General features: G+C 46.3%; 1 protein-coding gene across 2 annotated transcripts in view; it reads right to left on the bottom strand.

The window, feature by feature from the left end:
- Window positions 1–22,947, bottom strand: part of LOC141051589 (uncharacterized) — a 147,372-nt gene extending 124,425 nt beyond the window's left edge. The window contains exons 1-10 of one of the 2 annotated variants that reach the window (XM_073548595.1): window positions 22,800–22,947; window positions 22,261–22,378; window positions 22,029–22,178; window positions 18,443–18,563; window positions 18,271–18,368; window positions 18,021–18,111; window positions 16,764–16,867; window positions 16,052–16,148; window positions 15,796–15,908; window positions 14,904–15,000 (exon numbers count right to left, since the gene is read on the bottom strand). In XM_073548595.1, coding sequence (XP_073404696.1) covers window positions 14,904–15,000; window positions 15,796–15,908; window positions 16,052–16,148; window positions 16,764–16,867; window positions 18,021–18,111; window positions 18,271–18,368; window positions 18,443–18,563; window positions 22,029–22,178; window positions 22,261–22,338 — 949 coding nt within the window. In that variant the 5' untranslated portion in view covers window positions 22,339–22,378; window positions 22,800–22,947. Of the gene's footprint in view, window positions 1–14,903; window positions 15,001–15,795; window positions 15,909–16,051; window positions 16,149–16,763; window positions 16,868–18,020; window positions 18,112–18,270; window positions 18,369–18,442; window positions 18,564–22,028; window positions 22,179–22,260; window positions 22,739–22,799 lie in introns of those variants that run through there. The other variant, XM_073548594.1, reaches the window with a different exon arrangement.

Genomic DNA, 22,947 nt, shown 5'->3' with positions numbered 1-22,947 from the left:
TCCTAATAACAGAAGGAGGACTGGGCTGCCGCTCAGTGGTGAGATATTATAGAGTGGCCATATTATACATCCTAATAACAGAGGCAGGTCTGAGCTGCCCCTCAGTGGTGATATACTATAGAGCGGCCATATTATACATCCTAATAACAGAAGGAGGACTGGGCTGCCTCTCAGTGGTGAGATATTATAGAGCGGCCATATTATACATCTTAATAACAGGAGGAGGACTGGGCTGCCCCTCAGTGAACAGAGACTATAGAGCAGCCATATTATACATCCTAATAATAGAGGGAGGACAGGGCTGCCCCTCAGTGGTGAGATACTATAGAGCAGCCTTATTATACATCCTAATAACAGAGGGAGGACAGGGCTGCCCCTCAGTGGTGAGATACTATAGAGCGGCCATATTATACATCCTAATAACAGAGGGAGGACTGGGCTGCCCCTCAGTGGTGAGATATTATAGAGCAGCCATATTATACATCCTAATAACAGAGGGAGGACTGAGCTGCCCCTCAGTGGTGAGGTATTATAGAGCGGCCATATTAAACATCCTAATAACAGAAGGAGGACTGGGCTGCCCCTCAGTGGTGAGATATTATAGAGCGGCCATATTATACATCCTAATAACAGGAGGAGGACTGGGCTGCCCCTCAGTGGTGAGATACTATAGAGCAGCCATATTATACATCCCAATAACAGAGGGAGGACTGGGCTGCCCCCCAGTGGTGAGATACTATAGAGCAGCCATATTATACATCCAAATAACAGGAGGAGGACTGGGCTTCCCCTCAGTGGTGAGATATTATAGAGCGGCCATATTATACATCCTAATAACAGGAGGAGGACTGGGCTGCCCCTCAGTGGTGAGATACTATAGAGCAGCCATATTATACATCCTAATAACAGAGGGAGGACTGGGCTGCCGCTCAGTGGTGAGATACTATAGAGCAGCCTTATTATACATCCTAATAACAGAGGGAGGACAGGGCTGCCCCTCAGTGGTGAGATACTATAGAGCGGCCGTGTTATACATCCTAATAACAGAAGGAGGACTGGGCTGCTCCTCAGTGGTGAGATATTATAGAGCAGCCATATTATACATCCTAATAACAGAGGGAGGACTGAGCTGCCCCTCAGTGGTGAGGCATTATAGAGCGGCCATATTATACATCCTAATAACAGAAGGAGGACTGGGCTGCCCCTCAGTGGTGAGATATTATAGAGCGGCCATATTATACATCCTAATAACAGGAGGAGGACTGGGCTGCCCCTCAGTGGTGAGATACTATAGAGCAGCCATATTATAAATCCTAATAACAGAGGGAGGACTGGGCTGCCCCTCAGTGGTGAGATACTATAGAGCAGCCATATTATACATCCTAATAACAGAAGGAGGACTGGGCTTCCCCTCAGTGGTGAGATACTATAGAGCAGCCATATTATACATCCCAATAACAGAAGGAGGACTGGGCTGCCCCTCAGTGGTGAGATATTACAGAGCGGCCATATTATACATCCCAATAACAGAGGCAGGTCTGAGCTGCCCCTCAGTGGTGAGGCATTATAGAGCGGCCATATTATACATCCTAATAACAGAAGGAGGACTGGGCTGCCCCTCAGTGGTGAGATATTATAGAGCGGCCATATTATACATCCTAATAACAGGAGGAGGACTGGGCTGCCCCTCAGTGGTGAGATATTACAGAGCGGCCATATTATACATCCCAATAACAGAGGCAGGTCTGAGCTGCCCCTCAGTGGTGATATACTATAGAGCGGCCATATTATACATCCTAATAACAGAAGGAGGACTGGGCTTCCCCTCAGTGGTGAGATACTATAGAGCAGCCATATTATACATCCTAATAACAGAGGCAGGTCTGAGCTGCCCCTCAGTGGTGATATACTATAGAGCGGCCATATTATACATCCCAATAACAGAAGGAGGACTGGGCTGCCCCTCAGTGGTGAGATATTACAGAGCGGCCATATTATACATCCTAATAACAGAAGGAGGACTGGGCTGCCCCTCAGTGGTGAGATATTATAGAGCGGCCATATTATACATCCTAATAACAGGAGGAGGACTGGGCTGCCCCTCAGTGGTGAGATACTATAGAGCAGCCATATTATAAATCCTAATAACAGAGGGAGGACTGGGCTGCCCCTCAGTGGTGAGATACTATAGAGCAGCCATATTATACATCCTAATAACAGAAGGAGGACTGGGCTTCCCCTCAGTGGTGAGATACTATAGAGCAGCCATATTATACATCCCAATAACAGAAGGAGGACTGGGCTGCCCCTCAGTGGTGAGATATTACAGAGCGGCCATATTATACATCCCAATAACAGAGGCAGGTCTGAGCTGCCCCTCAGTGGTGAGGCATTATAGAGCGGCCATATTATACATCCTAATAACAGAAGGAGGACTGGGCTGCCCCTCAGTGGTGAGATATTATAGAGCGGCCATATTATACATCCTAATAACAGGAGGAGGACTGGGCTGCCCCTCAGTGGTGAGATATTACAGAGCGGCCATATTATACATCCCAATAACAGAGGCAGGTCTGAGCTGCCCCTCAGTGGTGATATACTATAGAGCGGCCATATTATACATCCTAATAACAGAAGGAGGACTGGGCTTCCCCTCAGTGGTGAGATACTATAGAGCAGCCATATTATACATCCTAATAACAGAGGCAGGTCTGAGCTGCCCCTCAGTGGTGATATACTATAGAGCGGCCATATTATACATCCCAATAACAGAAGGAGGACTGGGCTGCCCCTCAGTGGTGAGATATTACAGAGCGGCCATATTATACATCCTAATAACAGAGGGAGGACTGAGCTGCCCCTCAGTGGTGAGGCATTATAGAGCGGCCATATTATACATCCTAATAACAGGATGAGGACTGGGATGCCCCTCAGTGATGAGATACTATAGAGCAGCCATATTATACATCCTAATATTAGAGGGAGGACTGGGCTGCCCCTCAGTGGTGAGATATTATAGAGCAGCCATATTATACATCCTAATAACAGAGGGAGGACTGAGCTGCCCCTCAGTGGTGAGATATTATAGAGCAGCCATATTATATATCCTAATAACAGGAGGAGGACTGGGCTGCCCCTCAGTGGTGAGATACTATAGAGCAGCCATATTATACATCCTAATAACAGAAGGAGGACTGGGCTGCCCCTCAGTGGTGAGATATTACAGAGCGGCCATATTATACATCCCAATAACAGAGGCAGGTCTGAGCTGCCCCTCAGTGGTGATATACTATAGAACGGCCATATTATACATCCTAATAACAGAAGGAGGACTGGGCTGCTCCTCAGTGGTGAGATACTATAGAGCAGCCATATTATACATCCTAATAACAGGATGAGGACTGGGCTGCCCCTCAGTGATGAGATACTATAGAGCAGCCATATTATACATCCTAATAACAGAAGGAGGACTGGGCTGCCCCTCAGTGGTGAGATACTATAGAGCAGCCTTATTATACATCCTAATAACAGAGGGAGGACAGGGCTGCCCCTCAGTGGTGAGATACTATAGAGCGGCCGTGTTATACATCCTAATAACAGAAGGAGGACTGGGCTGCTCCTCAGTGGTGAGATATTATAGAGCAGCCATATTATACATCCTAATAACAGAGGGAGGACTGAGCTGCCCCTCAGTGGTGAGGCATTATAGAGCGGCCATATTATACATCCTAATAACAGAAGGAGGACTGGGCTGCCCCTCAGTGGTGAGATATTATAGAGCGGCCATATTATACATCCTAATAACAGGAGGAGGACTGGGCTGCCCCTCAGTGGTGAGATACTATAGAGCAGCCATATTATAAATCCTAATAACAGAGGGAGGACTGGGCTGCCCCTCAGTGGTGAGATACTATAGAGCAGCCATATTATACATCCTAATAACAGAAGGAGGACTGGGCTTCCCCTCAGTGGTGAGATACTATAGAGCAGCCATATTATACATCCCAATAACAGAAGGAGGACTGGGCTGCCCCTCAGTGGTGAGATATTACAGAGCGGCCATATTATACATCCCAATAACAGAGGCAGGTCTGAGCTGCCCCTCAGTGGTGAGGCATTATAGAGCGGCCATATTATACATCCTAATAACAGAAGGAGGACTGGGCTGCCCCTCAGTGGTGAGATATTATAGAGCGGCCATATTATACATCCTAATAACAGGAGGAGGACTGGGCTGCCCCTCAGTGGTGAGATATTACAGAGCGGCCATATTATACATCCCAATAACAGAGGCAGGTCTGAGCTGCCCCTCAGTGGTGATATACTATAGAGCGGCCATATTATACATCCTAATAACAGAAGGAGGACTGGGCTTCCCCTCAGTGGTGAGATACTATAGAGCAGCCATATTATACATCCTAATAACAGAGGCAGGTCTGAGCTGCCCCTCAGTGGTGATATACTATAGAGCGGCCATATTATACATCCCAATAACAGAAGGAGGACTGGGCTGCCCCTCAGTGGTGAGATATTACAGAGCGGCCATATTATACATCCTAATAACAGAGGGAGGACTGAGCTGCCCCTCAGTGGTGAGGCATTATAGAGCGGCCATATTATACATCCTAATAACAGGATGAGGACTGGGATGCCCCTCAGTGATGAGATACTATAGAGCAGCCATATTATACATCCTAATATTAGAGGGAGGACTGGGCTGCCCCTCAGTGGTGAGATATTATAGAGCAGCCATATTATACATCCTAATAACAGAGGGAGGACTGAGCTGCCCCTCAGTGGTGAGATATTATAGAGCAGCCATATTATATATCCTAATAACAGGAGGAGGACTGGGCTGCCCCTCAGTGGTGAGATACTATAGAGCAGCCATATTATACATCCTAATAACAGAAGGAGGACTGGGCTGCCCCTCAGTGGTGAGATATTACAGAGCGGCCATATTATACATCCCAATAACAGAGGCAGGTCTGAGCTGCCCCTCAGTGGTGATATACTATAGAGCGGCCATATTATACATCCTAATAACAGAAGGAGGACTGGGCTGCTCCTCAGTGGTGAGATACTATAGAGCAGCCATATTATACATCCTAATAACAGGATGAGGACTGGGCTGCCCCTCAGTGATGAGATACTATAGAGCAGCCATATTATACATCCTAATAACAGAAGGAGGACTGGGCTGCCCCTCAGTGGTGAGATATTACAGAGCGGCCATATTATACATCCTAATAACAGAGGGAGGACTGAGCTGCCCCTCAGTGATGAGGCATTATAGAGCGGCCATATTATACATCCTAATAACAGGATGAGGACTGGGATGCCCCTCAGTGATGAGATACTATAGAGCAGCCATATTATACATCCTAATATTAGAGGGAGGACTGAGCTGCCCCTCAGTGGTGAGATACTATAGAGCAGCCATATTATACATCCTAATAACAGGAGGAGGACTGGGCTGCCCCTCAGTGGTGAGGTATTATAGAGCGGCCGTGTTATACATCCTAATAACAGAAGGAGGACTGGGCTGCCGCTCAGTGGTGAGATATTATAGAGCGGCCATATTATACATCCTAATAACAGGAGGAGGACTGGGCTGCCCCTCAGTGGTGAGGTATTATAGAGCGGCCGTGTTATACATCCTAATAACAGAAGGAGGACTGGGCTGCCTCTCAGTGGTGAGATATTATAGAGCGGCCATATTATACATCTTAATAACAGGAGGAGGACTGGGCTGCCCCTCAGTGATCAGAGACTATAGAGCAGCCATATTATACATCCTAATAATAGAGGGAGGACAGGGCTGCCCCTCAGTGGTGAGATACTATAGAGCAGCCTTATTATACATCCTAATAACAGAGGGAGGACAGGGCTGCCCCTCAGTGGTGAGATACTATAGAGCGGCCATATTATACATCCTAATAACAGAGGGAGGACTGGGCTGCCCCTCAGTGGTGAGATATTATAGAGCAGCCATATTATACATCCTAATAACAGAGGGAGGACTGAGCTGCCCCTCAGTGGTGAGGTATTATAGAGCGGCCATATTAAACATCCTAATAACAGAAGGCGGACTGGGCTGCCCCTCAGTGGTGAGATATTATAGAGCGGCCATATTATACATCCTAATAACAGGAGGAGGACTGGGCTGCCCCTCAGTGGTGAGATACTATAGAGCAGCCATATTATACATCCTAATAACAGAAGGAGGACTGGGCTGCCCCTCAGTGGTGAGATACTATAGAGCAGCCATATTATACATCCCAATAACAGAGGGAGGACTGGGCTGCCCCCCAGTGGTGAGATACTATAGAGCAGCCATATTATACATCCCAATAACAGGAGGAGGACTGGGCTTCCCCTCAGTGGTGAGATATTATAGAGCGGCCATATTATACATCCTAATAACAGGAGGAGGACTGGGCTGCCCCTCAGTGGTGAGATACTATAGAGCAGCCATATTATACATCCTAATAACAGAGGGAGGACTGGGCTGCCGCTCAGTGGTGAGATACTATAGAGCAGCCTTATTATACATCCTAATAACAGAGGGAGGACAGGGCTGCCCCTCAGTGGTGAGATACTATAGAGCGGCCATATTATACATCCTAATAACAGGAGGAGGACTGGGCTGCCCCTCAGTGGTGAGATACTATAGAGCAGCCATATTATACATCCTAATAACAGAGGGAGGACTGGGCTGCCGCTCAGTGGTGAGATACTATAGAGCAGCCTTATTATACATCCTAATAACAGAGGGAGGACAGGGCTGCCCCTCAGTGGTGAGATACTATAGAGCGGCCATATTATACATCCTAATAACAGAAGGCGGACTGGGCTGCCCCTCAGTGGTGAGATATTATAGAGCGGCCATATTATACATCCTAATAACAGGAGGAGGACTGGGCTGCCCCTCAGTGGTGAGATACTATAGAGCAGCCATATTATACATCCTAATAACAGAAGGAGGACTGGTCTGCCCCTCAGTGGTGAGATACTATAGAGCAGCCATATTATACATCCCAATAACAGAGGGAGGACTGGGCTGCCCCCCAGTGGTGAGATACTATAGAGCAGCCATATTATACATCCCAATAACAGGAGGAGGACTGGGCTTCCCCTCAGTGGTGAGATATTATAGAGCGGCCATATTATACATCCTAATAACAGGAGGAGGACTGGGCTGCCCCTCAGTGGTGAGATACTATAGAGCAGCCATATTATACATCCTAATAACAGAGGGAGGACTGGGCTGCCGCTCAGTGGTGAGATACTATAGAGCAGCCTTATTATACATCCTAATAACAGAGGGAGGACAGGGCTGCCCCTCAGTGGTGAGATACTATAGAGCGGCCATATTATACATCCTAATAACAGAGGGAGGACTGGGCTGCCCCTCAGTGGTGAGATATTATAGAGCAGCCATATTATACATCCTAATAACAGAGGGAGGACTGAGCTGCCCCTCAGTGGTGAGGTATTATAGAGCGGCCGTGTTATACATCCTAATAACAGAAGGAGGACTGGGCTGCTCCTCAGTGGTGAGATACTATACAGCAGCCATATTATACATCCTAATAACAGAGGGAGGACTGAGCTGCCCCTCAGTGGTGAGGCATTATAGAGCGGCCATATTATACATCCTAATAACAGAAGGAGGACTGGGCTGCCCCTCAGTGGTGAGATATTATAGAGCGGCCATATTATACATCCTAATAACAGGAGGAGGACTGGGCTGCCCCTCAGTGGTGAGATACTATAGAGCAGCCATATTATACATCCTAATAACAGAGGGAGGACTGGGCTGCCCCTCAGTGGTGAGATACTATAGAGCAGCCATATTATACATCCTAATAACAGAAGGAGGACTGGGCTTCCCCTCAGTGGTGATATACTATAGAGCGGCCATATTATACATCCTAATAACAGAGGGAGGACTGGGCTGCCCCTCAGTGGTGAGGTATTATAGAGCAGCCATATTATACATCCCAATAACAGAGGGAGGACTAGGCTGCCCCCCAGTGGTGAGATACTATAGAGCAGCCATATTATACATCCCAATAACAGGAGGAGGACTGGGCTTCCCCTCAGTGGTGAGATATTATAGAGCAGCCATATTATACTTCCCAATAACAGAGGGAGGACTAGGCTGCCCCCCAGTGGTGAGATACTATAGAGCAGCCATATTATACATCCTAATAACAGGAGGAGGACTGGGCTGCCCCCCAGTGGTGAGATACTATAGAGCAGCCATATTATACATCCTAATAACAGGAGGAGGACTGGGCTGCCGCTCAGTGGTGAGATACTATAGAGCAGCCATATTATACTTCCCAATAACAGGAGGAGGACTGGGCTGCCCCTCAGTGGTGAGATATTATAGAGCAGCCATATTATAAATCCTAATAACAGGAGGAGGACTGGGCTGCCCCTCAGTGGTGAGATATTATATAGCAGCCATATTATACATCCTAATAACAGGAGGAGGACTGGGCTGCCGCTCAGTGGTGAGATACTATAGAGCAGCCATATTATACATCCTAATAACAGGAGGAGGACTGGGCTGCCCCTCAGTGGTGAGATACTATAGAGCAGCCATATTATACATCCAATAACAGAGGGAGGTGTGAGCTGCCCCTCAGTGGTGAGGTATTATAGAGCAGCCATATTATACATCCTAATAACAGAGGGAGGACTGAGCTGCCCCTCAGTGGTGAGGTATTATAGAGCGGCCATATTAAACATCCTAATAACAGAAGGAGGACTGGGCTGCCCCTCAGTGGTGAGATATTATAGAGCGGCCATATTATACATCCTAATAACAGGAGGAGGACTGGGCTTCCCTTCAGTGGTGAGATATTATAGAGCGGCCATATTATACATCCTAATAACAGAAGGAGGACTGGGCTGCCCCTCAGTGGTGAGATATTATAGAGCGGCCATATTATACATCCTAATAACAGGAGGAGGACTGGGCTGCTCCTCAGTGGTGAGATACTATAGAGCAGCCATATTATACATCCTAATAACAGAGGGAGGACAGGGCTGCCCCTCAGTGGTGAGATATTATAGAGCAGCCATATTATACATCCTAATAACAGAGGGAGGACTGAGCTGCCCCTCAGTGGTGAGGCATTATAGAGCGGCCATATTATACATCCTAATAACAGAAGGAGGACTGGGCTGCCCCTCAGTGGTGAGATATTATAGAGCGGCCATATTATACATCCTAATAACAGGAGGAGGACTGGGCTGCTCCTCAGTGGTGAGATACTATAGAGCAGCCATATTATACATCCTAATAACAGAGGGAGGACTGGGCTGCCCCTCAGTGGTGAGATACTATAGAGCAGCCTTATTATACATCCTAATAACAGGAGGAGGACTGGGCTGCCCCTCAGTGGTGAGGTATTATAGAGCGGCCGTGTTATACATCCTAATAACAGAGGCAGGTCTGAGCTGCCCCTCAGTGGTGAGATACTATAGAGCAGCCATATTATACATCCTAATAACAGGAGGAGGACTGGGCTGCCCCTCAGTGGTGAGGTATTATAGAGCGGCCGTGTTATACATCCTAATAACAGGAGGAGGACTGGGCTGCCCCTCAGTGGTGAGATACTATAGAGCAGCCATATTATACATCCTAATAACAGGAGGAGGACTGGGCTGCCCCTCAGTGGTGAGATACTATAGAGCGGCCATATTATACATCCTAATAACAGAGGCAGGTCTGAGCTGCCCCTCAGTGGTGATATACTATAGAGCGGCCATATTATACATCCTAATAACAGAAGGAGGACTGGGCTGCCTCTCAGTGGTGAGATATTATAGAGCGGCCATATTATACATCTTAATAACAGGAGGAGGACTGGGCTGCCCCTCAGTGAACAGAGACTATAGAGCAGCCATATTATACATCCTAATAATAGAGGGAGGACAGGGCTGCCCCTCAGTGGTGAGATACTATAGAGCAGCCTTATTATACATCCTAATAACAGAGGGAGGACAGGGCTGCCCCTCAGTGGTGAGATACTATAGAGCGGCCATATTATACATCCTAATAACAGAGGGAGGACTGGGCTGCCCCTCAGTGGTGAGATATTATAGAGCAGCCATATTATACATCCTAATAACAGAGGGAGGACTGAGCTGCCCCTCAGTGGTGAGGTATTATAGAGCGGCCATATTAAACATCCTAATAACAGAAGGAGGACTGGGCTGCCCCTCAGTGGTGAGATATTATAGAGCGGCCATATTATACATCCTAATAACAGGAGGAGGACTGGGCTGCCCCTCAGTGGTGAGATACTATAGAGCAGCCATATTATACATCCCAATAACAGAGGGAGGACTGGGCTGCCCCCCAGTGGTGAGATACTATAGAGCAGCCATATTATACATCCCAATAACAGGAGGAGGACTGGGCTTCCCCTCAGTGGTGAGATATTATAGAGCGGCCATATTATACATCCTAATAACAGGAGGAGGACTGGGCTGCCCCTCAGTGGTGAGGCATTATAGAGCGGCCATATTATACATCCCAATAACAGAGTCAGGTCTGAGCTGCCCCTCAGTGGTGATATACTATAGAGCGGCCATATTATACATCCTAATAACAGAAGGAGGACTGGGCTTCCCCTCAGTGGTCAGATACTATAGAGCAGCCATATTATACATCCTAATAACAGAGGCAGGTCTGAGCTGCCCCTCAGTGGTGATATACTATAGAGCGGCCATATTATACATCCCAATAACAGAAGGAGGACTGGGCTGCCCCTCAGTGGTGAGATATTACAGAGCGGCCATATTATACATCCTAATAACAGAGGGAGGACTGAGCTGCCCCTCAGTGGTGAGGCATTATAGAGCGGCCATATTATACATCCTAATAACAGAAGGAGGACTGGGCTGCCCCTCAGTGGTGAGATATTATAGAGCGGCCATATTATACATCCTAATAACAGGAGGAGGACTGGGCTGCCCCTCAGTGGTGAGATACTATAGAGCAGCCATATTATACATCCTAATAACAGAGGGAGGACTGAGCTGCCCCTCAGTGGTGAGGCATTATAGAGCGGCCATATTATACATCCTAATAACAGAAGGAGGACTGGGCTGCCCCTCAGTGGTGAGATACTATAGAGCAGCCATATTATACATCCTAATAACAGAGGGAGGACTGAGCTGCCCCTCAGTGGTGAGATATTATAGAGCGGCCATATTATACATCCTAATAACAGGAGGAGGACTGGGCTGCCCCTCAGTGGTGAGATACTATAGAGCAGCCATATTATACATCCTAATAACAGAGGGAGGACTGGGCTGCCCCTCAGTGGTGAGATACTATAGAGCAGCCATATTATACATCCTAATAACAGAAGGAGGACTGGGCTGCTCCTCAGTGGTGAGATACTATAGAGCAGCCATATTATACATCCTAATAACAGAAGGAGGACTGGGCTGCCCCTCAGTGGTGAGATATTATAGAGCGGCCATATTATACATCCTAATAACAGGAGGAGGACTGGGCTGCCCCTCAGTGGTGAGATACTATAGAGCAGCCATATTATACATCCTAATAACAGAGGGAGGACTGGGCTGCCCCTCAGTGGTGAGATACTATAGAGCAGCCATATTATACATCCTAATAACAGAAGGAGGACTGGGCTTCCCCTCAGTGGTGAGATACTATAGAGCAGCCATATTATACATCCCAATAACAGAGGGAGGACTAGGCTGCCCCCCAGTGGTGAGATACTATAGAGCAGCCATATTATACATCCCAATAACAGGAGGAGGACTGGGCTTCCCCTCAGTGGTGAGATACTATAGAGCAGCCATATTATACTTCCCAATAACAGGAGGAGGACTGGGCTGCCCCTCAGTGGTGAGATATTATAGAGCAGCCATATTATACATCCTAATAACAGGAGGAGGACTGGGCTGCCCCTCAGTGGTGAGATATTATATAGCAGCCATATTATACATCCTAATAACAGGAGGAGGACTGGGCTGCCGCTCAGTGGTGAGATACTATAGAGCAGCCATATTATACATCCTAATAACAGGAGGAGGACTGGGCTGCCCCTCAGTGGTGAGATATTATATAGCAGCCATATTATACATCCTAATAACAGGAGGAGGACTGGGCTGCCGCTCAGTGGTGAGATATTATAGAGCAGCCATATTATACATCCTAATAACAGGAGGAGGACTGGGCTGCCCCTCAGTGGTGAGATATTATATAGCAGCCATATTATACATCCTAATAACAGGAGGAGGACTGGGCTGCCGCTCAGTGGTGAGATACTATAGAGCAGCCATATTATACATCCTAATAACAGGAGGAGGACTGGGCTGCCCCTCAGTGGTGAGATACTATAGAGCAGCCATATTATACATCCAATAACAGAGGGAGGTGTGAGCTGCCCCTCAGTGGTGAGGTATTATAGAGCGGCCATATCTGAACATCTGAGGTTGACGATGACAGACATTGGATAGAAATTGAGAGACATCTCATAAAGTCCCCAAATGTTGCATCGTTTTTTTATTCACGTTATTGCCGGGCCTAATCCCAGCGATGATAGGAAATTGTGTCTGCTGTCAACGGTGGAAGCGGAGCTGGGAGTGTGGAGCAAACTGCACACTATTAAAATGGCTCTCAGTAAAGCCCCCATAGAGACTTTGGAGCGGTGTTTTCTGGACCTCCAGATTCAAAACTGGAAATCCCTGGGCGTCCTACTGATTGGGGACATGTACGAGGAAGGAATACTGTTATCCTTCTCTATGATCAGAGAGAAATACCAGCTTCCACATAAAGATCATTACGAATATCTACAAATAAGACATTTCCTACAGGGAAAAAAGACATAATATCCTCACAACATTCCACACTACATACGATGCTCCTCACCCCAGCGCGGCGGATGAGAGCGCTGTCCGTGAGCTATAACCATATGCTGGAGGAGACGTTCCCCTCTCTGGACTCGTATCTCCAATAATGGGAAACTGATCTACAATATGGGATCACCCCGGGGCAATGGCGGACGTTCTGCTCAATGATAGTGAAACATTCTAACTGCACCAATCACCTGGAGAACGCCGCTGTACAGATGTCATCACCCCTGCCTTTTCCCCTTCTTTTTCCGATAATGTTTAGTTATATTTAAAATGAATATTATATTTAGCTGTCAAATGATTGAGAAAGATATTGTAATGATGTACAATGATTCATTACTAAATTGTTGTAAAGCATGACTTTGTAAACAATAGAAAGTTCATGGTTAAAAATATGATATTCCCTATTGTGTGAGCCTGTGTTATCTACTGTAGATAGAGGTGCCATCAGTCATTATACAGGAGGAGGAGGCGAGCTGTGACATCACCTATTGTGAGTGGTTGACCCTGTGTTATCTACTGTATATAGAGGTGCCGTCAGTCATTATACAGGAGGAGGTGAGCTGTGATATCACCTATTGTGAGTGGTGGATCCTGTGTTATCTACTGTATATAGAGGTGCTATCAGTCATTGTGCAGGAGGAGGTGAGCTGTGACATCACCTATTTTGAGTGGTTGACCCTGTGTTATCTACTGTATATAGAGGTGCCGTCAGTCATTATAGAGGAGGAGGTGAGCTGTGATATCACCTATTGTGAGTGGTGGATCCTGTGTTATCTACTGTATATAGAGGTGCTATCAGTCATTGTGCAGGAGGAGGTGAGCTGTGACATCACCTATTGTGAGTGGTGGATCCTGTGTTATCTACTGTATATAGAGGAGTTATCAGTCATTGTAAAGGATGAGGTGAGCTGTGACATCATCTATTGTAAATGGTGGATCCTGTGTTATCTACTGTATATAGAGGTGCTATCAGTCATTGTACAGGAGGTGAGCTGTGACATCACGTATTGTGAGTGGTGGATCCTGTGTTATCTACTGTATATAGAGGAGTTATCAGTCATTGTAAAGGATGAGGTGAGCTGTGACATCACCTATTGTGAATGGTGGATCCTGTGTTATCTACTGTATATAGAGGTGTTATCAGTCATTGCACAGGAGGAGGAGGTGTGCTGTGATATCACCTATTGTGAATGGTGGATCCTGTGTTATCTACTGTATATAGAGGTGTTATCAGTCATTTTACAGTAGGAGGAGGTGTGCTGTGATATCACCTATTGTGAATGGTGGAGCCGGTGTTATCTACTGTATCTAGAAGTGTGATCTGTTATTGTACAGGAGGAGGCGAGCTGTGACATCAGCTATTGTGAATTTAGAAATACATTTTGTAGCTCATGTTCATTAATAATTTGTGGGGGTCCAAGTCCTGATAACTTTACTGACTGTTCAAAGTAAAGTTTAAGGGGAGATTTCATCTTCCCTGTTTTTGTTATTATCTGGGGGGCACTCGGTACCTGCACATTGCTGGTTATCTGCCTCTGAAGCCTGATGTTCCTGGACATTATAGTTACTATACGTTGCTGTTCTCCACTTGACCCCAATGAGGAGGTTGTGTAGTTAGTGAACACCACGCTGCTGGGCCTAAATCCGCCTCAGCAATCTACCAGGAGAGCATTGATCTGTCATTGTAGAGGGGATCCGCTCCACACCTTCCCGCAGTCACAGCCGGCCCATAACCTATCTAGTGTGTGATGGAAGAGTAACACATGTTCTGGGAGTTATTGAGATCCGCGAGGGGGCTCCAAGATATTAATAAATACTCATCAATACCAGGTCTTCACCAGATAATATTCAGCCCGGTCCACCTCTCTCGGTGTCGGCCCCCCTTGCTTTATTCTGAAGCCGGGGGCAGCAAGGCGATTTCTATGTGCTATATGCTCCTCAAATTCTTGCCCCCCCCATGTCTGTACTTAGAAGCGGTGACCCACCTGTGCTAATATTTGCAGAATTCTTCCTTTTACGATGCTGTTCTCCCCATGTTTCCACCTCTTCGACTTCCACTTTGATAATTTTTAAGCTTCCGTCCTAAACAGACAAAAGTACGATGTGAAGAGAAACCAAAGACATGACGGGAGCTTCCCTTATTCCGGGGTCTTTCTGTTCCAGCCTCAAAAAGGGGCTCTGCATGACAAGGTGCCAGAGAAGAAGAACCCTGGTGTCGTGCTCGCTTCCCCCGGCCCTAGATCTAACAATGCTTCAAATCTGTCTGGGGGTTATCTGGTTACAAGATATTGATGACCTGATCGGTGGGGTCCGATACCCGGTACCAGCGGTAACCGGATGTAAACACTGAGCTGCATGGCGCAGATATATTCACTGTGCAGCGGCTGCTGCCAGGTACCGCAGAGCTTCCTCTTGAATAGGAGTCGTTCTGCAGTACCCAGCAGTGGCTGCCACATATTGAATGACTACTCCTGGAGCTTATGCCAGGGTATGGGACGTCACCGATCTGATAATGATGTCCCATCCTAATGATAAGTTTTTTGTGATTATATATTTTCCGCAGCAAATCCACATTAAAAAAAAAAATAATAATAAATAAATAAAATAAATATATAAATATATATATATATATATATATATATATATATATATATATATATAAATAAAAACAACTGCAACGTAATGCTGGAGCTCGTTACATGTGGGTTTTGCTGCAGATTTCATCCGACGCAAAGGGTGAAATCTCCATCAGGACAATTTCCCCTGCGGATTTTGTTGTTTCTGCAGGTTTGGTAAAATCTGTGACTGCACTACATACTGATCACTTGATAATCCAGAAACACAATTAGCAGCAATATCTGCCAGGTGTGCACTTACCCTTAATTCGCCGTCTCGGTCCTCCTTCACGTTCGGTGGGGCGCTGTGACTCTCCTCCTGTGGGGATTCCGGTCTGGGACAGATCTCAGAGGCGTTTCCCATATTGATCTCATCTGTGGGGGGGGGGGACACACAAATAGGGAATGTATGGTGAATATGTGGGGCAGACCAATCAATGTTTTACTGGCTTTGGTCTTCACTTCTGCAAAAGTCGCACAGTCCCCTAATAGGGGCATAGAAAGGGGTCATCACTCACCTGGATCTACACATGTAGTGGTCTCCTCCTTGTACGGATCATCCTCCCACATTTCCAGGTCTTCCGCTTCTACTTTGATCACTTTTATGTCTCCGTCCTAAATAGAGCAAATCGATTCAGACTGTAGGCAGCGCTGTCCCAGAGTGACACCTTCCAGGAACAGCGCCACCACTGTCCATAGGATCTGTCCAGAATTACAGCTTAGCTCTATGGAACTGTATAGGACAGAGCAGCAATGCCATATACAACCTGTGCTGAATTTCTAACTGCAAAAATTCTACATAAAAATGCAAAAAAAAAAAAAAAAAGTATATGGCACCACCAAATTAGTGATTCTTCCATGTGCCCCTTGTTGTTTCTGATCAGCCATAATGCTAATTGCACAGTGATTATGTGACACATTGATATGGAAGATGGGAAACAGCGACGAGCAGGGGGTCTTCTCATGGGAGAAGCAGAATTGACATTGTCAGCCGCTCCGGAGCTGAAATCACAGCATTGATAAAACATTGCTCCTCTCTCATTACAATCAATGGGAGAGCACGGCATATTCAGAAAGAGAACAACTTTCTCCAGAAGCCTTAAAGGAGGATCTGCTAAAAGAACCCACATGGGGTGGAGCAAGACACAGAATCAGGGAACACTCAAGAGGGTTACGCTCTGCCTCCCGCTCTTTCGTCTGGACGCTCCCTTTATGAGCCTTTCTACCTACTTCCTGATGATCCTGCGGGGCGGTCTGACTGTTCTTTGTAGACTGGTGTGTCTCGTCTGGACGACGGGGACACGTCTCTGATGGGTTTCTCCTCCAGGACTCATCTGTATAGGAAGCAGAAAGAGAATGACTACAGCGTATAGTCCGCGGCACCTGGGTATATCGGCATCTGCGAGGGTCGGCCGTCAGTCCGGACCCTAAACTAAAGCCGCTGGTGCACAACTACTCCCATTAATGAGGAATAACCTTTAATTGCACTTTTGTTTGTTTTTTTAACTCTCCTTCTACCAACAGTAAAAAAACATTTTTATTTTTGGACCATGAACATATGAGACTTATTTTTTGTGAGTCGTAGTTTTGAATGACACCAAACTGGCGCTGGAACTTTAACCGTGGAGCCGATGGTTTCACTGGCAGGATTCTGGGATATATACATGAGGTTTCGATCCTTTCTTATTGCATTTTTTGAGGGCAGAAGCAAAGAACAAAAAAAACAGCAATTCTAACATCTAAATTAGTTTTCTTTACAGAATTTATCTTACACGTAAATAATGTTATCCTTTTCTAGATCAGACTTTGTGGACGCAGTGATAACAAATATGACTATGTTTTGGTATTTCTTATTTATTTATGAACTGGAAATATTAGGGGAGCGATGCAAATATATATATATTTTTTTGGAAACCTATTTAGGTAATTTTCACTTATTGCCGAGTCCCTCAATACTTCAATTTTACCGTATATAATAAAAGTCATGATCCCCTATGGAGTCCAACTTTAGGGCTTCACAGGCGCACCACGATGGACAATAAGTGGGCCGCTATCATGCCCCCCAGCTGCTATGGTCGCCCACCTACATGAGCAATACACTGGAAATTTACGGCCCTAAATGAACTGAAAAACTGGAAAGAAACATGACTAGGGCCAACAAGAGCTGAAGAACAAGCCTCTGGCCATGTTAATGCTGGGTTTTAGGAGAGTGTTGCACCAAATTGATAAGGGTGACGGCTTGGAGGAAGAGGGACGGCTTGGAGGAAGAGGGACGTGGTTAACCAAGAAGGGGAACTGCTTAATAGGAAAGTGACCAATTTAGGTGAAACATTTTGAAGCAAACTATTAGCAATGGTGGAAAAAAGGGGATAAAAGAATGATCCAGTAGTCAATCTGCCAGGCACATCCAGGATGACCCACCAATGCTTTCCTTCCTAACCCCCCATCCACACGGACCTTCCTCATTGTGCTCGTGTCACTGCTCACCTGGATATACCCATGTAGGCTTCTCCTTCTTGCACGGATCTTCCCCCGGGGTCTCCGTCTGTTCTACTTTGATATATTTTATGTCTTCATCCTAAACAGAAAACCGGATTCAGTGTGTGATGTCATCAAGAATAACGAGCATCTCCGCTCTTCATCCCCTGTAACCTCACATTTCGGAGGCATAAAGCTGACATTTTTGGCATTAGACACTCCCCTAGTAATCACCGCGGCTCACATGATCTCCATCTACCTGATGATCCTGCGGGACGCTGACACTTTCCTCTGTAGATTTGCTTAGCTTGGCCGGGTTAGGACGTTGCTCTGATGTGTGATTCTTACTGGACTCATCTATAGAGGACACAGGCAGTGACAGCAGACATGGAACGTATACAGGATTCATCATAGGACATCTGTAAACCTACCCAGAGACATCAGGGGCGGAGAGGACTTCATCACAACACTGTACAGATCCTTGTGTCCTTCTAAATACTCCGAATCCTCTACAGAGAAATACAGAGCAACATCCTGACACTGCACAGGAACCTGACGTAGGGAAAGAGACTCATCATCATCATCCAGACCAAGAATCAACAGCTTATCCTGTACTGATCCTAAGTAACATCCTGTATTATACTCCAGAGCTGCACTCACTATTCTGCTGGTGCAGTCACTGTGTACATACATTACATTACAGATCCGGAGTTACATCCTGTATTATACTCCAGAGCTGCACTCACTATTCTGCTGGTGGAGTCACTATGTACATACATTACATTACTGATCCGGAGTTATATCCTGTATTATACTCCAGAGCTGCACTCACTATTCTGCTGGTGCAGTCACTGTGTACACACATTACATTACTGATCCTGAGTTACCTCCTGTATTATACTCCAGAGCTGCACTCACTATTCTGCTGGTGCAGTCACTGTGTACATACATTACTGATCTGGAGTTATATCCTGTATTATACTCCAGAGCTGCACTCACTATTCTGCTGGTGCAGTCACTGTGTACATACATTACATTACTGATCCTGAGTTACATCCTGTATTATACTCCAGAGCTGCACTCACTATTCTGCTGGTGCAGTCACTGTGTACATACATTACATTACTGATCCTGAGTTATATCCTGTATTATACTCCAGAGCTGCACTCACTATTCTGCTGGTGGAGTCACTGTGTACATACATTACATTACTGATCCGGAGTTACATCCTGTATTATACCCCAGAGCTGCAATCACTATTCTGCTGGTGCAGTCACTGTGTACATACATTACTGATCCTGAGTTACATCCTGTATTATACTCCAGAGCTGCACTCACTATTCTGCTGGTGGAGTCACTGTGTACATACATTACTGATCCGGAGTTACATCCTGTATTATACCCCAGAGCTGCACTCACTATTCTGCTGGTGCAGTCACTGTGTACATACATTACATTACTGAGCCTGAGTTACATCCTGTATTATACCCCAGAGCTGCACTCACTATTCTGCTGGTGCAGTCACTGTGTACATACATTACATTACTGAGCCTGAGTTACATCCTGTATTATACCCCAGAGCTGCACTCACTATTCTGCTGGTGCAGTCACTGTGTACATACATTACATTACTGATCCTGAGTTACATCCTGTATAATACCCCAGAGCTGCACTCACTATTCTGCTGGTGCAGTCACTGTGTACATACATTACATTACTGAACCTGAGTTACATCCTGTATTATACTCCAGAGCTGCACTCACTATTCTGCTGGTGCAGTCACTGTGTACATACATTACATTACTGATCCTGAGTTACATCCTGTATTATACCCCAGAGCTGCACTCACTATTCTGCTGGTGCAGTCACTGTGTACATACATTACATTACTGATCCTGACTTACATCCTGTATTATACTCCAGAGCTGCACTCACTATTCTGCTGGTGCAGTCACTGTGTACATACATTACTGATCCTGAGTTACATCCTGTATTATACCCCAGAGCTGCACTCATTATTCTGCTGTTGCAGTCACTGTGTACATACATTACATTACTGATCCTGAGTTACATCCTGTATTATACTCCAGAGCTGCACTCACTATTCTGCTGGTGCAGTCACTGTGTACATACATTACTGATCCTGAGTTACATCCTGTATTATACCCCAGAGCTGCACTCACTATTCTGCTGGTGCAGTCACTGTGTACATACATTACATTACTGATCCTGAGTTACATCCTGTATTATACTCCAGAGCTGCACTCACTATTCTGCTGGTGCAGTCACTGTGTACATACATTACATTACTGATCCTGAGTTACATCCTGTATTATACCCCAGAGCTGCACTCACTATTCTGCTGGTGCAGTCACTGTGTACATACATTACATTACTGATCCTGAGTTACCTCCTGTATTATACCCCAGAGCTGCACTCACTATTCTGCTGGTGCAGTCACTGTGTACATACATTACATTACTGATCCGGAGTTACCTCCTGTATTATACTCCAGAGCTGCACTCACTATTCTGCTGGTGCAGTCACTGTGTACATACATTACTGATCCTGAGTTACCTCCTGTATTATACCCCAGAGCTGCACTCATTATTCTGCTGGTGCAGTCACTGTGTACATACATTACATTACTGATCCGGAGTTACCTCCTGTATTATACCCCAGAGCTGCACTCACTATTCTGCTGGTGCAGTCACTGTGTACATACATTACATTACTGATCCTGAGTTACATCCTGTATTATACCCCAGAGCTGCACTCACTATTCTGCTGGTGCAGTCACTGTGTACATACATTACATTACTGACCCTGAGTTACATCCTGTATTATACCCCAGAGCTGCACTCACTATTCTGCTGGTGCAGTCACTGTGTACATACATTACATTACTGATCCTGAGTTACATCCTGTATTATACTCCAGTGCTGCACTCACTATTCTGCTGGTGCAGTCACTGTGTACATACATTACATTACTGATCCTGAGTTACATCCTGTATTATACTCCAGTGCTGCACTCACTATTCTGCTGGTGCAGTCACTGTGTACATACATTACATTACTGATCCCGAGTTACATCCTGTATTATACCCCAGAGCTGCACTCACTATTCTGCTGGTGCAGTCACTGTGTACATACATTACATTACTGATCCTGAGTTACATCCTGTATTATACCCCAGAGCTGCACTCACTATTCTGCTGGTGCAGTCACTGTGTACATACATTACATTACTGATCCCGAGTTACATCCTGTATTATACCCCAGAGCTGCACTCACTATTCTGCTGGTGCAGTCACTGTGTACATACATTACATTACTGATCCTGAGTTACATCCTGTGTATTATACTCCAGTGCTGCACTCACTATTCTGCTGGTGCAGTCACTGTGTACATACATTACATCAATGATCCTGAGTTACATCCTGTATTATACCCCAGAGCTGCACTCACTATTCTGCTGGTGCAGTCACTGTGTACATACATTACATTACTGATCCTGAGTTACATCCTGTATTATACCCCAGAGCTGCACTCACTATTCTGCTGGTGCAGTCACTGTGTACATACATTACATTACTGATCCCGAGTTACATCCTGTATTATACCCCAGAGCTGCACTCACTATTCTGCTGGTGCAGTCACTGTGTACATACATTACATTACTGATCCTGAGTTACATCCTGTATTATACCCCAGAGCTGCACTCACTATTCTGCTGGTGCAGTCACTGTGTACATACATTACATTACTGATCCCGAGTTACATCCTGTATTATACCCCAGAGCTGCACTCACTATTCTGCTGGTGCAGTCACTGTGTACATACATTACATTACTGATCCTGAGTTACATCCTGTATTATACGCCAGAGCTGCACTCACTATTCTGCTGGTGCAGTCACTGTGTACATACATTACATCAATGATCCTGAGTTACCTCCTGTATTATACCCCAGAGCTGCACTCACTATTCTGCTGGTGCAGTCACCGTGTACAGACCTCTCCGCTCAGCAGCTGGATGATGTAGTGGGTGAGGTGCAGGATTTTGCTCCGGCGGCTCAGCTCGGGGTGGGGTGCTGCGGCTGCTGCGGTGCTCGGGCTCCTTCTCCGGCCTCCATGTAGGGTGGATTTGTTCATGGGGCCATAGTCCTGTGAGTGAGACTGGAGTAAGACGGTGACTGCGCGGCTGGGGTCAGTAGTGGTGCCCAGTGAGGTCGTGTGAGCGCCTCACCTCTCCGGTCAGCAGGTAGATGATCTCCAGGGTGACGTCCAGGATCCTCCGCGTCATCTGGTCGCCGTCCATCGCCATCCTCGGCTGGTCGCTTATGTTGACGCTGTTGCTGTGGAAACTACAATAATATAAACATCAGAAAACCTTCTGCCCCACAGGCTCATCCAGGGGCATATGGGGGTCACACAATGATGGGGGTGGCAGCAGTCAGGGGTACAGTGCAGCAGGGAGCTCTCAGCTCGGGGGCAGCTCCTGCCAATACCAAAGGAAACACACTGGGCATCGCAGGGGTTTCTGGGAGTTGTAGTTACGTGACCCAGCCTCACAAAGCAACCAGTCTGAGAGGCTACAAGAAAATGGCGCCTCTCTCCTCACAGTGGAGGAAGACGGCCGCCCCCTATCGGCGTGGAGGAATCAGATCTAGCCGAGGCGTACAGCAGATCCTTATAGGACTCATACTCCCGAGAGACTCGCACTAAAATCGCAAGTGAGTATGAGCCCTAAATTATTAAAATGAAGGCGCAGGGGTGTGGACTCACGTTTATGTAGTTGGGCTACAACAGCATGGCGGACACCGGCGGCTCGAAAGCTATTCCGTCAGGGAGCCGCTCAGAGATGACAGAGGTCACGTGGGATCTGTGGTCATCACGTGATACTTCTCGGCCAATCCTGAAGAGCCTGCGTTCT

This window comes from Dendrobates tinctorius, unplaced genomic scaffold (genome assembly GCF_039654945.1).
Source record: "Dendrobates tinctorius isolate UK_male_01 unplaced genomic scaffold, ASM3965494v1 ptg000157l, whole genome shotgun sequence".
Classification (NCBI taxonomy): Eukaryota; Metazoa; Chordata; class Amphibia; order Anura; family Dendrobatidae; genus Dendrobates; species Dendrobates tinctorius.
This window is presented reverse-complemented; position numbering and strand designations above follow the sequence as displayed.